Genomic DNA, 15,072 nt, shown 5'->3' with positions numbered 1-15,072 from the left:
TTATTTTTTTTAAATGTTTAAAAGTAAAGTTTTACAATACCTGGTAAAAGAGCTCCTCTTATTTCAAAGGTAACTTGAGAAGGTGTCATTCTGATGGATTTATTTTAGGATGTCGTGCTAGAAAGAAAAAGATGTCATTTATAGTACATGAATATCAGCTCTAGATAGCTACCACCAAGAAACAAGTTAAAAAACACAAAAACAAAAATGAATCTCAACTGTGAGCAAAAGATTTCAGAGATCTTATATAAAGAGACTGAATTATTTAGGAAGTACCTAGCAAGTTTTAGGACCTAGTGTTACAAACCTATTCTGTAAGAATGTATGGACCAGAAAAATCTGCAAAACAAGTGTGCCCAAACTTTTTTTAAGAATTCAAGATTATCTTGTCATATACCTTCTCCTCTAATAAGCGGCTGTTCTGAACTCAACCTATCTTTCCTGACCAGGCTCATGTTTACAGTGGAGGGAAACACACACACCAACAACTAGAGACAGAAAAAAACTTGGCTGTAGAGAGCATTTCTACTTTAATTAAGAAGGTTCCAATTTTAATAACAAGAAAACAACCAAAGAACTTCAGTACCACCCACTGAAACAAACTAGTTACGTTCTGAAACAAGTTTGAGAACCTGCTTCTAAGTGACCTAACCAATGGCTTAAAAAAAACAATAACAAAAACCCCTTCCCCCTCACAAATCACTCTTTTCAAGTTTCTCTTTATTAACCACAGGCCCATCATTACTGTAGTTCTGCAGACTTGAATTTAGAGTCTCAACTCTGCAATCTTTTGGGTTGGCCAAAAAGTTCGTTCGGTTTTAAGTAGCCATTTTTCTTTTTTTTTTTTAATATATTCATTTTTGGCTGCATTGGGTCTTCATTGCTGCGCGCGAGCTTTCTCTAGTTGCTGGGAGCGGGGGCTACTCTTCACTGCGGTGTGCAGGCTTCTCACTGCGGTGGCTTCTCTTGTTGCGGAGCACAGGCTCTAGGCGTGCGGGCTTCAGTAGTTGTGGCACACAGGCTTAGTTGCTCTGCGGCATGTGGGATCTTCCTGGACCAGGGCTCGAACCCATGTCCCCCGCATTGGCAGGCGGATTCTTAACCACTGTGCCAGCAGGAAGTCTGCCATTTTTCATTTTCACCAAGAACTTTATTGAACAACATATTCCTTAACCGAACGAACTTTTTGGCCAAGCCAACATTATCAAACCCTGTAGATTTTAATTGCTCTTACACACATGCTTTTCTTTCTAAGTTTAAACTTCATTAAAAACCCTGTCTCCTACTTATATTTTGGCTTCTCAACAATACATTTTATGTCAATTAGAATATCCCTCACATTCCTGGCTTGGAATCACTTCCATTACTTATAGAAATCTAAATCCCTAAGTCTTTGATGTCCTTTATTCCTTATCCACATTTTCTCTCCAGCTTACTTTTCATTTCTTCACTGTTTTTCCCAGCCTAACCAACCTATTCACCTTACTGTCCCTTAATTTAAGTACTTAAGAAAAGATAGGAAATTTTAAATTTTTTTTTAATTTTATTTATTTATTTATTTTTGGCCGCGGCACGCAGGAACTTAGTTCTCCAACCAGGGATGGAACCCCATGCCCCCTACAGTGGAAGCACAGAGTCCTAACCACTGGACCACCAGGGAAGTCCCAAGATAGGAAATTTTTAAAAAATTTTAATGTACATCAATTCTCATGCAGTTTGTAGAATTTAAATATAGAAAGAACACGTACTCCACACAAGGCCACATCATATTGTACATAACTTCTCCAACACCTCCAAAAAAACTTTTGTACCCCCAATCCATCAATGTTCCTAAAATAATTCCAATGATGTCTTTACATCATTTCCTTTAATTTACCAGCTGAAATTGCTTATCTTCATTTACACATTATTTTATTCAAAAAAAATCCTCAAGTACCTTTCCTTGCTATTCTTTCTTCCATTTTCGCTATGTTCCCCTCCCTGTGAACACATGTACAACTCTGCAATGGTCATTTAATGAACACTAAAACCCACAGTTAACCACGCTTCCAAGTCAAGGCAGATAGATCGATAGCAGCAGTTGCCACTGGAGGCAATTTTGTCCTCTAAAGGATATTTGGCAATGTCAGGAGACATTTTTGGTTGCCACAACTGTGGCTGATGCTCCTGGCATCTAGTGGGTAGAAGCCAGGAGTGCTGCTCAACACCATACAATGCACAGAACAGCTCTCCACAAATAATTGTCCAGCTCCAAATATCAAGAGGGCTGAGGATGAGGAATCTCTAATATCTAACCACAGGGGGGCTGCAATGAAGATCATAGTTTATAGCTAATGTTAGCTATAAACTATGCATCATCCCATCTACATCAATTACAAAATGTAAATACAGTATATATACTAAGCAAGACCACCAGTCAATGTGGTTTCATGTCACTTGGCTAAAGAATTCCATATCTGGCGACTCTACCATTTCAGTGAGAAAACCCAAGATTCCACACTGGAGGAAAAAACACCTGTCTTTGATACCTTAATCTACTTTCTGTGTCTAAGAGTGAACATGATCTATTTAAAGCATATACATCCAGTTGTAGCATGGCCAAAGAATGTTCCAAATCTAAAATTAGTTCTAGATTGTTACCTCACCTTTTACCTATATAACCCAAATATCTTAATAGTTCTTTTAATATGACATCTGATATGAATCTGAGTATAACCCTAAGATAATAAGACTATTTCCTTTCCTAATAAATAAAATGATTCATTGAAGCACTGCAATCTTACATTTAATTTATCTATATCAATCATATCAAGAAGAAACCTTAAGGCTAGCAAAAAAGCTTGGCTTTTTAAGTTACTGAATTAATTTTGAGACATAGCAAAAAGCCCCATCATCCAGCAAATTGCTGAATAACCCACCACCATCTCAACATATAACCTGTACTTTCACCCAGTGTTTACTGCCACAGTTACTAAGAACAATCTCATCTACATAATTAAAAGTTGGTGTTCAGTTATTTGTTGATCAATTTTAAGTAACTATTTTAACCAATTTTAGGGAAATCAGATGTAATTATTCCTATGTATTAAAATCAACACCTAGTACAAAATTATCTCTAAAGTTCTACTGCGTTAAATGTGAAACATGTAAATTTAATGAAAAGGAAATCAACTGATTAAAATTGAGCTTCTCATTCTTAAGGTTGCTTGTAAAAGTGGCTATAGTAACTTGACTGGAACCAGCTGCAGTATCCAGTATTTACTACACCAAAGCTACATACACAAGCACAAAATTACCCCCCCCCCAACCTCCCCAGGTGTCAACAAAGCATCATCTCCAACTTGGATTGCCTTAAATCATATAATCTGGTTAATTTCCATTCCCCGCATTGCCCAAATTTAATACCGTACCAAATAAGAGCCTGCAGAGCTGCTCCTACAATAGTTTACTTGATCGTGGACAGGGGCCAAAATTCTGGTGCAGAATTGAAGCGTACAATTTTGGCACCCTGCTACCACCAAAGTAAAATACTGTTCTGTTGTGGAATGAAAAATTTATACAACCAACACTTCCTCTTCTTCCAAACAAGCAAAGAAAATCTCAACTTGGATGGGGGAGGTCTTCTAGATATACATACAACAAGAATAAGATGAAAAATGCTAGTCATTTTTACATACATGAGCTGACTGCATATGTAATTTAACCAATTTACCTATAACCTCACATACAGACTTTCTGAGACAGGTTTTTGGTTTGGTCTGGTTTTTAAACATAACCTCCACTTTGTGCTTTTTGAAGATAAGCATTGAACAGCATTCTCATCTGGGACTTTGAGTAGCATTTTACACTACTTTAACTTTTTTAAGGACTCAACGTAATTTGCAAAATGACATTGTAATTTACATTTAAAAAATATTTCAGAGTTCACACTACCTGAAATAAGTTTTACTCTATTCTTTTTGTCAAATAAACTATCCCAACACATTCCTTTACTGGTTTGCCAGCTTGGGGAACAAAAGGGAGATTTAAGCAAACAAAGGTACAGGAACATTTACTTTAGAGCTAAACTGAAGTCACAGATATTTTCAGCTAAAATGTGTTTTTTTTCTAGCCAAAAAAATTTCACTGTTTTCCTTCAAATACTTTTTCAAAGAAAAAAGCTGTTTCCAATTCTCCTTGCTCTTTCCTAGGCTCCAACAGCCTAACTGACTATATGAAATGCCTGTATTTTCCTGAGTTAATTCCTGCTCATCCTGTTGGAGGATCATTATGACCCCACTATTCAGACCCCAGTATATTTTGAGCCAGTATTTTAATCAAATGTACACAGACATTAATGGATTTTTATTAAGAAAGCAGTTCTGGAGATTTCATTAGGCCGGTTAATTCTTTAATCACCTTCTAAACAATGCCATAAAACTATTCCAAATTTTTTCCATTTCATCTTGATATTATTTTCATATGCATTTCATTTATTTTTCCTGGTTAAGTTATACAAAAAGATTTGATTCATCAACTTACTTTTTGTACATATCAAATTTTACTCACTCTGCCACTGAGATTTCCTTTGTGGTCATTATTGGAGTCGAACTTTCCTAATCTTATTTTGTCTAGAATATTGGTTCTCCCTAGTGAAGTTGAGAACCACTGAACCACCGTGTAGTTTTACCTGTTTGTTTTATCTTGTGTTATTTGTACCCAGAATGTTAGGAGTTGGAAAAAGGACTGATAGTTTGTATTTATTTCTTAGCTAAGTCACAACTGTCAGAAACGTAGCAAGATACATAAGGGGGGGGGGAGTAGTGGATAGGAACTGGGCAGAAATAGGAAGGGCTAAAGAAGAATATGAAGAAAACATCAAGTCCAAACATCCTGCTTCGTTCTATCAGTTCCTCTATGTGTTACACACTAGGCAGCTGCCTCAATGGTGAAAGATTTCTCTACAATTCGTGGCTGAATTCACGCCTAATTTCCTTTATAACCGGGCAGTGGGATAAGAGGGGGCCGATGAAGCACCTAACTGATGAAGGCTTTCTCCCAGAAGTCATCAAGGCAATTTGAAGAGCTTTGGAAAAAGTAGAGCTTTATAAGAAGGGGAAACTGTCTTAAAATTGTATCAAGGGCACTGATGACTGTTCCTGGAACCTTTTCCTAAGAGACTTAGGCGCTTCGGTTTCTTGGAATAACTGAATTATACAAGCACACCCTAGACTACTTGGTTAGGCAATTTCAGAAAATAAGCAGTTGTCAAAACACTATGAATTACTTATGGATAAAGCCAGAGACTGGTGGTGAGTAAGACTCGTTTCTTTGAATACTCATGGTGGTCCTACGGTTTATGCATTCTCGTATATCGAAAACGCTGCAAAATTTTCGGAGGGGAACGAAGCACCAGCAGCCCAGCGGAATCGCGGCAGCAAAGGATAAATACAATAAACATGTGTCACCCACCGACTTACCGGGGCGAACGTCCAGGCCGCTGTTTCCCCGACGGGCAGATCCCGCCCGGGCTGGGGGACCCTGCCCATGCCTCGCCTCCCGCCCCGCCCGCGTCCCCCAGCCGGGTCGCCCTGACAACTCGGCCGCCACGTGAGCGGCCGCCACAGCCCCCGCACCGCGCGCCCGGCCCCCCGGCCTCCCGCCTCACCTGCCGGGTCCGCGGTCCGCGCCGCCACCGACGCCGCACCCGAGAGCCAGTGCCGCGGGCCGAGGTGCCGGGCGCCCGCCGTCCGCGCCTCGCCAGCGCTCCCCCAGGCGGCCAACCGCGGCGCCGAGCGGCAGGAAGCGGCTCCGCTCAAACCGGTTTCAGCTGCTCCAGACCAAACCGCCAGGCCACTCCGCGGGGCGGGGCCGGAGAAGTGGCGGGGCGGGGCCTGACGTCACGCCCGGCGCCGTCGGGCCAATGGGCGGCCGCGTGCGGGGGGCGGGCCCGCGCGTTCCTGGAAAGGGCCTGCGTCCGTGGCCGAGGGTGGTGGGGCCTCTCTGCGGTACCCGGCGCTGGGTTTTTCTGCTGGCCGGGAGCCGCCGCAGAGACCTGGCCTGGGTTCATAGACGCCTACCTTGGTCCCCTAAGCCGTCTTAGGACAACCTAGGATGGAAGGTGGAGCTGCGATCCTGAACTGCGTTTTTTTCCCATTGGAAAACGAGGGAAATTAACAGGCCTGATGTTCTGTGGAAACTTTCTTTCGTTACAAAATAACAAGCACACCTGGATCAAATCTTTAGCGTTAAGGAGAATTAGGTGACCTAAGATGGTTGAGAGTTTATACCTCTGCTAAGCAAAGCATGGTGTTCGGACCGGCAGTATCACCTGAAGGCTATCAGAATTGCTCTCTCGCGACCCTCTCAGACCTGTCTGGTGGAATTGCGTTTAACAACATCCCCAGGTTATTTGTACGTAAAGTTTGAAGGAAGCTTTCTGGAAGCTAGAAAGAACCTCTCTGCAAAAGTTGTAGTCATTTATTTTCCGGTAAAAAAAAATTGGCCCTACCAAGAAAAAAAAAAAAAGGCAAGAGTTGTTCTCTCCTTTGACGGTTCCAAAAAAATTAATCAGCATTTGCTACTCACCCAAATTAAACTGTTACTTTCCAGCATCAAGGTTAACCACTGGTTCACCCGTAATAGAAAATTGTTATCAGATTTCATTTAAATCGAGTGAGATACTGAAAATTTAAAAAGAGATGTTGAAGGACTCTAAGAGATAGCTCGAGCAGCAAGTTGTGGTCCTATTGAAAAGGCGTTTGAGTTAGATAAGCTCTAGCTTTTAGACAGCTTCTAGTTTTATAAATCGGATCGTTCATGACGGAATTTGATATTTGAGCTTGGATTAGATCCCAGAGCATGTCTGTTATCCATTCAGTTAATAAATAATTACTAAGTGCCTGCTTTGTGCGAGGCACAGAATGCAATGGTTTCTTGATGGCACTCGTTTTAATCCCAAATTTCTTAAGGAATTAAAAATTCCTCCCAATTATGTACTACTATAAAGTCTGCTGTTGTACATTTCATAAGAGCTTGGAGTTGATTTCATTCCTCTGCTGTTAGTCACACTTCAGTGATGAATTTCTTTCACATGAGTTTGCTTCTTTTAAATGTTTATAGTAGATCTTTATTTTCCTATAATCACCATTTAATCAAGCTATTATTTGCCTAATGTTTATAGTCCAAGTTGATGATCTAATCCATGCTCCTTCCCAAAATCCTATTGAAATAGCAGAAGAATTACACATATTTGAAAGTTGCTATCAGTGGGCCAGAAACTGAGGAATATCTAGAAGATATAAAACAAGCCAGCAGCACTGGATAATTGAAAAAATGAGAACAGAGAAACCTGGACCCATGCAGGGGAAGAAGGGACTCCTGGAGCTACCACTTTACACAGCCTTGCTTAAAAACTCTTTAATAATGCAATATATTTTAGATTATATCATGTATACCCTGTTCTGATTGAGATAGTGGAGTAAAATATAAACAATAAATTCCTTCCTCCTACCTCTGCGGAATGTTATAACTATTCCGAGAAATGTTTAATGAGATTAAATTGGATCTTACCTCATTTAAAAATATTTAACATTATCTTATTTGATTAAATAATGAAACATGTTATCTCGTTTGTCTAAAATCAGCTGCATGATCTCACTTTATACCTTCATTTTTTTAAAGGTGGTAGTGGCATTGGTGGAAAAACCTCTAGACTTAGGTCCCAGACTTGAATGTAAATCTTACCCCTCACTATCTGTGATTAAATATAAGTCTTTGGAAAAACTTTTACTACTATTGATGAATTTTGAGGCTTTATTCTGGAGAAAACTCTCTTAAGCCCATTTACTTTCTTACTTAAATTTTCTAGAAGGTAGAGTTAAGTTGTTGCTAGTTTGTTCCATTTTTATTTTATTGAAATTATTTTTATTGGGTTCAGTTTTTTTCATATAAATTTTACTGCTAAAAAAAATGCTTTATGTTGGTATCATTTTCTTTTTTTTAAACCAGCTATAGCTTCTACCATTGTGAGTTTACTTTTGTGGCCCTGATTTTACCAAGTCTAGTTTTGCAAGCCTATATTTTTGCCACAAAGTATTGGTTCCTCCAACAACATTTAAAGCACATTTTACTTTGGCGATTTTAAACATCTTTGTTTTGTGCTGAGTCTTCTCCCAGAAATACTCATTATGACTTGGATAAAAGACTGATCATTTGTACTTATCTCTTGATCAACCCATGAAAATACTATGAGAATTCTCCTGAGATAGATACTTCACAATTGCTGTACTGTCAGAATCTTTTTACAGACTCAAAAGGCTATCAATTTTGTGTTCATTCACCTCACCGGTGGCCCTGTTCCTCGAAGGTAAGGTCCATGCCTTTCATTCCCTCTACATGAGTCCATGAGCAATTCCCAAGTTATAGGAGGCGCCACTTATTCATCATATAAGTGACACAATTGTTATAGTTCGTTTTTGCTGTTAATTTTTCTTTCATATGAGATCAACCCTACATGGAGGAAACCAAGGAAATTGAAGATTTCCAAAGAAATTTAAGTGCTGCAAATGTGAACCTTTAAACCAATTTCAAATTGGCTGCAGCTTTTCTGGTGTATACTTTCCAAGCTCTCAACTGTACCATTAGATCAAAATGTCTGTAGCGGGAAAGATTCAAATGGGAAGCTCAAAATGCCTTCTTTGACCTGTTTTTTCATCAATGAAGTGGAAATTTAAGTACCATAGGTTATTTCAAATGAAGTTTGAGAAGGCACCCAGCACACAGCACACAGTACCTGCTGCTACCTAATGCCTGTGTCCCTCCTAGACTTTCCCTGTGCCTCTATTCTATGAAAGAACTACCAATTTCATCAAACCTAAAAAGTTGATTGTAAGACAATACTAAGAATCAAAAAGTGCTGCCCTTTAAACTATGCCAAAATACTTATACTTTATAATGTTTCATTTTACTTACTGAAAGTGTTCTTTTATACCTTTTTTTTTTTTTTTTTTTTTTTGCCTGTGGCTTCTTTCACATTGCAACAAGATAGTTGGGTACTGTCAACAAAGACCTTGGCCCACAACCACTACCTGGCTCTTTTATACCTATTTAGACATAAATTTTATTATATATTATTCTTGTGCATATATACGAGAAGGAAAATATAAGTGAAATAAATGGTTTAGGTATTTTTCAAACTTCTTCACATTTATAGTTCAACCATAAAAAATATTGTAATGCCCTTGTTTTCTAAACAATATTATCCAATAGCATTAGTGACACAACATTTTTCTAAGTGCTCAGATATTATCTCTAGGACATAAACCACTGATAGCCATTGGGCAAGTTTTGATGCCATTGTTATTTTTGATCCTAAGAGAAGTTATCAACAAAAGTCTACAGATAATAGCCTGGACACCTACTCCATCTACAAATGGTCTTCAGGGAAAACAACCGCATTCAAGTGTGTCTAAGGCATGACAACTATGTCAGGGCTGCTGCCTGGCCATCAGTGATTTCAGAGGTTATATTTTAAAAAGGGGACGGCAGAATGGATGAAATAAGGTAATGTCCACCCTAACTCACAGAATTGTGGCAATTAAGCTAATTGTTTAGATAGATACAGTTATTTACCCATTAGCTTTCCTTATCCATATTTTATTTTATTTTATTATTTTTTTTTAAAGAAGGATATTTGTTTTACTTTTTTTTTTTAAAGGAATTCCTTTATTTTTATTTTTTATTTATTTACTTATTTATTTTTGGCTGTGTTGGGTCTTCGTTTCTGTGCGAGGGCTTTCTCTAGTTGTGGCAAGCGGGGGCCACTCTTCATCGCGGTGCGCGGGCCTCTCACTATCACGGCCTCTCTTGTTGCGGAGCACAGGCTCCAGACGCGCAGGCTCAGTAGTTGTGGCGCACGGGCCCAGCCGCTCCGCGGCATGTGGGATCTTCCCAGACCAGGGCTCGAACCCGTGTCTCCTGCATTGGCAGGCAGATTCTCAACCACTGCGCCACCAGGGAAGCCCCTTATCCATATTTTAAATGTATGTAATCAAAAAGGGAGAGTTTCAAAAATTTTTTTTTAATTTAATGGAAGAATAATCTAGAAAGATTTGTCAATTACTATATAGAGTATCCTCCACAAAAAGGGGCAGTAGAATAACCATTTTTTCATGAATGACTGGGAAAGTCTTTCATTCAATTTTGACTAAATTAACTTTTCATCTATAAATAAGTCATCTGTGGACCAGCAGCCCCATTCAAGGATTAGTTCAAATTTTCATGTTTAGCTACTGTAGCATGCTACAGAAACATCCAGAGTAGTGAATACTGTTTGTAAATGACTAGCATATTGATAAAACTGGATATAATGAAGCAATCTCTAAAGAAAAATTGCCATGTGTAACATAATTGTAATTCTGGAAGTCCTCTGTCCTATGGACTCTTTAGGAGTTAATACCTTGTAAAACTAAGTAGCAAAAGTTATATCAGATTGAAACCACAAAACTCCTAGAAGAAAATAGGCAGTACCTCTGGCATATGTCTTAGCAATATTTTTTTGATCTATCTCCTCAGGCAAGGGAAACAAAAGCAAGAATAAACAAACAGGACTACATCAAACTAAAGAGTTTTTGCACAGTGAAGGAAACTACCAACAAAACAAAAAGGCCACCTACTGACTGGGAGAAGATATTTGCAAATGATATATCTGATAAGGGGTTAATATCTGAAATACCTAAAGAAGTCATACTACTCAACATCAAAATAAAACAAGCAAACAACCCGATTAAATAGCGGGAAGAGGACATGACTAGACATTTTTCCAAAGAACACATACAGATGGCCAACAGACACAAGAAAAGATGTTCAACATCACTAATCATCAGGGAAATGCAAAACCACAGTGAGATAGTGCATCACACCTGTCAGAATGGCTATTATCAAAAAGACAAGAGATAAGTCTTGGCTAGGATATGGAAAAAGGGAAACCATTGTGCACTATTGGTGGGAATGTAAATTGATGGAAAACAGTATGGAGGTTCCTCAAAAATTAAAAATAGAACTACCGTATGATCCAGCAATTCCACTTCTAGGTATTTACCTGAAGAAAACAAAAAATACTAATTCAAAAAGATACGTGTGGGCTTCCCTGGTGGCGCAGTGGTTGGGAATCTGCCTGCTAGTGCAGGGGACACGGGTTCAAGCCCTGGTCTGGTAGGATCCCACATGCCTCGGAGCAACTAGGCCCGTGAGCCACAACTACTGAGCCTGCGCATCTGGAGCCTGTGCTCCACAACAAGAGAGGCCACGATAGTGAGAGGCCCGCGCACTGCGAAGAAGAGTGGCCCCCACTTGCCACAACTAGAGAAAGCCCTCACACAGAAATGAAGACCCAACACAGCCAAAAAAAAAAAAAAACTCCATCCCACACCACAATCTTTATTAAAACAAACAAACAAACAAAAAAAAACAAAAAGATACATGCACTCCTATGTCCATAGCAGCATTATTTACAATAGCCAAGATATGGAAGCAACCTAAGCATTCTTCAAGAGAGGAACAGATAGGGGCTTCCCTGGTGACACAGTGGTTAAGAATCCGCCTGCCAATGCAGGAGACACACGTTCAAGCCCTGGCCCGGGAAGATCCCACATGCCGTGGAGCAACTAAGCCCATGTGCCACAACTAGTGAGCCTGCGCTCTAGAGCCTGTGAGCCACAACTATGGAGCCCACATGCCACAACTACTGAAGCCCGCACACGTAGAGCCCATGCTTCACAAGAGAAGCCACTGCAATGAGAAGCTTGTGCACCGCAATGAAGAGTAGCCCCCACTCGCCACAACTAGAGGAAGCCCATGCACAGCAAAGAAGACCCAACACAGCCAAAAATAAAAGTAAATAAATAAAATTTTTAAAAAAGAGGAACAGATAAAGATGATGTGCTATATATACATACAACAGAATATTACTCAGCCATTTAAAAAAAGAAAAAAGAAATCTTGCCATTTGCGGCAACATGGATGGACCTGGAGGGTATTATGCTAAGTGAAATAAGTCAGACAGAGAAAGACAAATACCGTATGATTTCACTTATATGTGGAATCTAAAAAACTAAGGAAACAAAAACAAAAACAGACTCATAGATTCAGAAGGGGGGAGGGTGGGGATGAAATAGGTGAAGGGAATTAAGAAGTACAAACTTCAAGTTATAAAATAAATATGCCATGGGGATATTAATGTATAGTATAAGGAATATGGTCAATAATATTGTAATAACTTTGTATGGGGATGATGGTTACTAGATTTATCATGGTGATCATTTCATAATGTATGCAAATGTCAAGTCACTATGTATTACATCTGAACTAACACTGTATTTCAATTTTTTTTTAAATTATTTATTAATTTTCTGGCTGCGTTGGGTCTTTGTTGCGGTGTGCGGGCTTCTCATTGCAGTGGCCTCTCCCATTGCGGAGCACGGGCTCTAGGCGTGTGGGACTCAGTAGTTGTGGCACACGGGCCTAATTCCTCCGCGGCATGTGGGATCTTCGTGGACCAAGGCTTGAACCCACGTCCCCTGCATTGGCAGGCAGACTCCTAACCACTGTGCCACCAGGGAAGTCCCTCAATTTTTTTAATACACACAAAAAAAGTTATATCAGAAAACGCTGAACATTTTGTCTTCAGCCTGTTCAACTTACTACTATTTTTTGTCTTTCCAAATGCCTCTCAGTCTTGTGCATTTGGCACTAAAATGAATCCCCGAAAGGAGTTCCCTTTACTGCTCAAATTGTTCCACATTTGACTGGCTATCATCATTTTACCATTTTAGTGAAAATATTGATGACTCTCCACAGAATGAGCTGCTGTTTTCAGGGCATATTCTTTTTTTTTTTTTTTCTTTTAATTAATACAACTGAGTTTATTTATTTATTTATTTATTTATTTTTAAGAATTTCACTTTTTTATCTATCTATTTATTTATTTATTTTTGGCTGTGTTGGGTCTTCGTTTCTGTGCGAGGGCTTTCTCTAGTTGCGGCAAGCGGGGGCCACTCTTCATCGCGGTGCGTGGGCCTCTCACTATCGCGGCCTCTCTTGTTGCAGAGCACAGGCTCCAGATGCGCAGGCTCAGTAGTTGTGGCTCACAGGCCTAGTTGCTCCGCGGCATGTGGGATCTTCCCAGACCAGGGTTCGAACCCGTGTCCCCTGCATTGGCAGGCAGATTCTCAACCCCTGCGCCACCAGGGAAGCCCCACAGGGCATATTCTTACTCTGAACAAAATAACAGTAACAGCACTGCTACCACACACCAGGCTCACAAGCCCAGCTGCTCACTTCAGGCTGGCAACAGGCCAAAGAATGCTGGAACTGGAGTCAGGAAGGCAGAGGTTCTTGGCATTGGTGGTGCCTTTATTATGTGAATGATTTAGAGGTGGTGATTCTACTCTCTGTTATGCTGTCTCGCACCATACCTTTGTTATTTTACCTATAAAATGAAAACAATCCTGAGAACTAACACTTCATTGCTTTTATCTGTTACATTTCTGTTTTGCCCTCCTGTAATCAGGCCTTCAAGAGCAGGAATTATTGATCCCAGCATAGTGCCTGGCACATAGCAGGTATAAACATGCTTGTAGGAATAACTGAAAAGTTCAGGAAAAAATATTAAGTAGTTTGTCAATGCAGATGTCAATGTTTAATAATAAACAATGTCACGTGTACCCATTGGAGAAGTAGGGACTCACTGCTACATGTTCCATAGCATGGCCTCCCCTTGCACCCATATCACCGTGTCCAGTTACCATTAATGACATTTAGTCATATGATATATTTGACCCACAACTGTAGATATATAGTGATTTTTAAAAATTTAATTTTGAATGCGCACCCTAACCCAACACAGAGCCAACTCCCTGTTACTAACCCACTGTACTAATCAGACATGTCATATGTCCTGCCTGGCCCAGATAGGCCTGGAGTCTGGGTTCCAGGACAACAAAACAAACTACTGATTATCCTAGTCCTGCTGGGTTAAAGAGATCCTTATTTTCCTTTTATGAAAATAGGCGGATGCCATAGCTATATGCTCCTTACTGCATTTTCCTGCTAAAAGAACAAATGTAAATCCCAACCCACGGGGCATGGAGAGAGGGTGGAGATCATCCTCTTGGAATTCATCAACATGGCCATGCAATCAATTAATGTGATTATACATAAAAATGCTAAGACATCAAAAATAAATCAAAAAATAAGAAGAAAAATAAAAATAATCAAAATATTTTCCTTAAGGAAAAGAAGAAAACCCCAAGGACCTATGAAAATGATGGTAGAATTCTGAGGCCATTTTTTTTTCACCAGATTTAGTTAACTACCAGGCATTTTTTAAAAAATCTGAATAAATGACCTTTTTTTTTTTTTTTTTTTAAAGAGAGATCATTTTTTATAGCTACTTTATTTATTTATTTATTTTTTGGCTGTGTTGGGTCTTCGGTTCGTGTGAGGGCTTTCTCTAGTTGCGGCAAGTGGGGGCCACTCTTCATCGCGGTGCGGGGACCGCTCTTCATCGCGGTGCGCCGGCCTTTCACTATCGCGGCCCCTCCTGTTGCGGGGCACAGGCTCCAGACGCGCAGGCTCAGCAGTTGTGGCTCACGGGCCCAGCTGCTCCGTGGCATGTGGGATCTTCCCAGACCAGGGCTCGAACCCGTGTCCCCTGCATTAGCAGGCAGATTCTCAACCACTGCGCCACCAGGGAAGCCCTGAATAAATGACCTTTAACACAAATATTATATCTATGATTCATGGTTAGAGGACTCAGTTATGGTGCGTGGAGTCAACCAAAGTCCATCAGAAATGGAAATCATCACCCAAGTTATTTTATTACCCAGCCAACTACAGAAATGAGCATTAGTAAATACAACTAATTAGTTGGTTTTAGAGATGTTTATTTTACTAGATTTGGGGAGAGAAGTTCCCAGTTGGGAGATTATTACAGAAAGTTTCTTTAAGAAAATGGCATCGTGGTCTCATAAAACTTATTAAAATCAGTGATTATTTTTTTTAGATCCCAGATCCCTGTCCAGAGAATCTACT

General features: G+C 39.8%; 1 protein-coding gene across 2 annotated transcripts in view; it reads right to left on the bottom strand.

Annotated features, from left to right (window-relative positions):
* GPCPD1 (glycerophosphocholine phosphodiesterase 1) overlaps nucleotides 1-5,820 on the bottom strand; it is a 60,359-nt gene extending 54,539 nt beyond the window's left edge. The window contains exons 1-2 of one of the 2 annotated variants that reach the window (XM_057529145.1): nucleotides 5,648-5,820; nucleotides 41-117 (exon numbers count right to left, since the gene is read on the bottom strand). In XM_057529145.1, the coding sequence (XP_057385128.1) occupies nucleotides 41-89 (49 nt within the window). In that variant the 5' untranslated portion in view covers nucleotides 90-117; nucleotides 5,648-5,820. Of the gene's footprint in view, nucleotides 1-40; nucleotides 118-5,459; nucleotides 5,481-5,647 lie in introns of those variants that run through there. The other variant, XM_057529146.1, reaches the window with a different exon arrangement.
* Nucleotides 5,821-15,072: the final 9,252 nt, after the last annotated feature.

This window comes from Balaenoptera acutorostrata, chromosome 15, assembly GCF_949987535.1.
Source record: "Balaenoptera acutorostrata chromosome 15, mBalAcu1.1, whole genome shotgun sequence".
NCBI classification, from domain to species: domain Eukaryota; kingdom Metazoa; phylum Chordata; class Mammalia; order Artiodactyla; family Balaenopteridae; genus Balaenoptera; species Balaenoptera acutorostrata.
The sequence above is the reverse complement of the archived record's forward strand: the minus strand, read 5'-3'. Positions and strand labels throughout refer to the sequence as shown.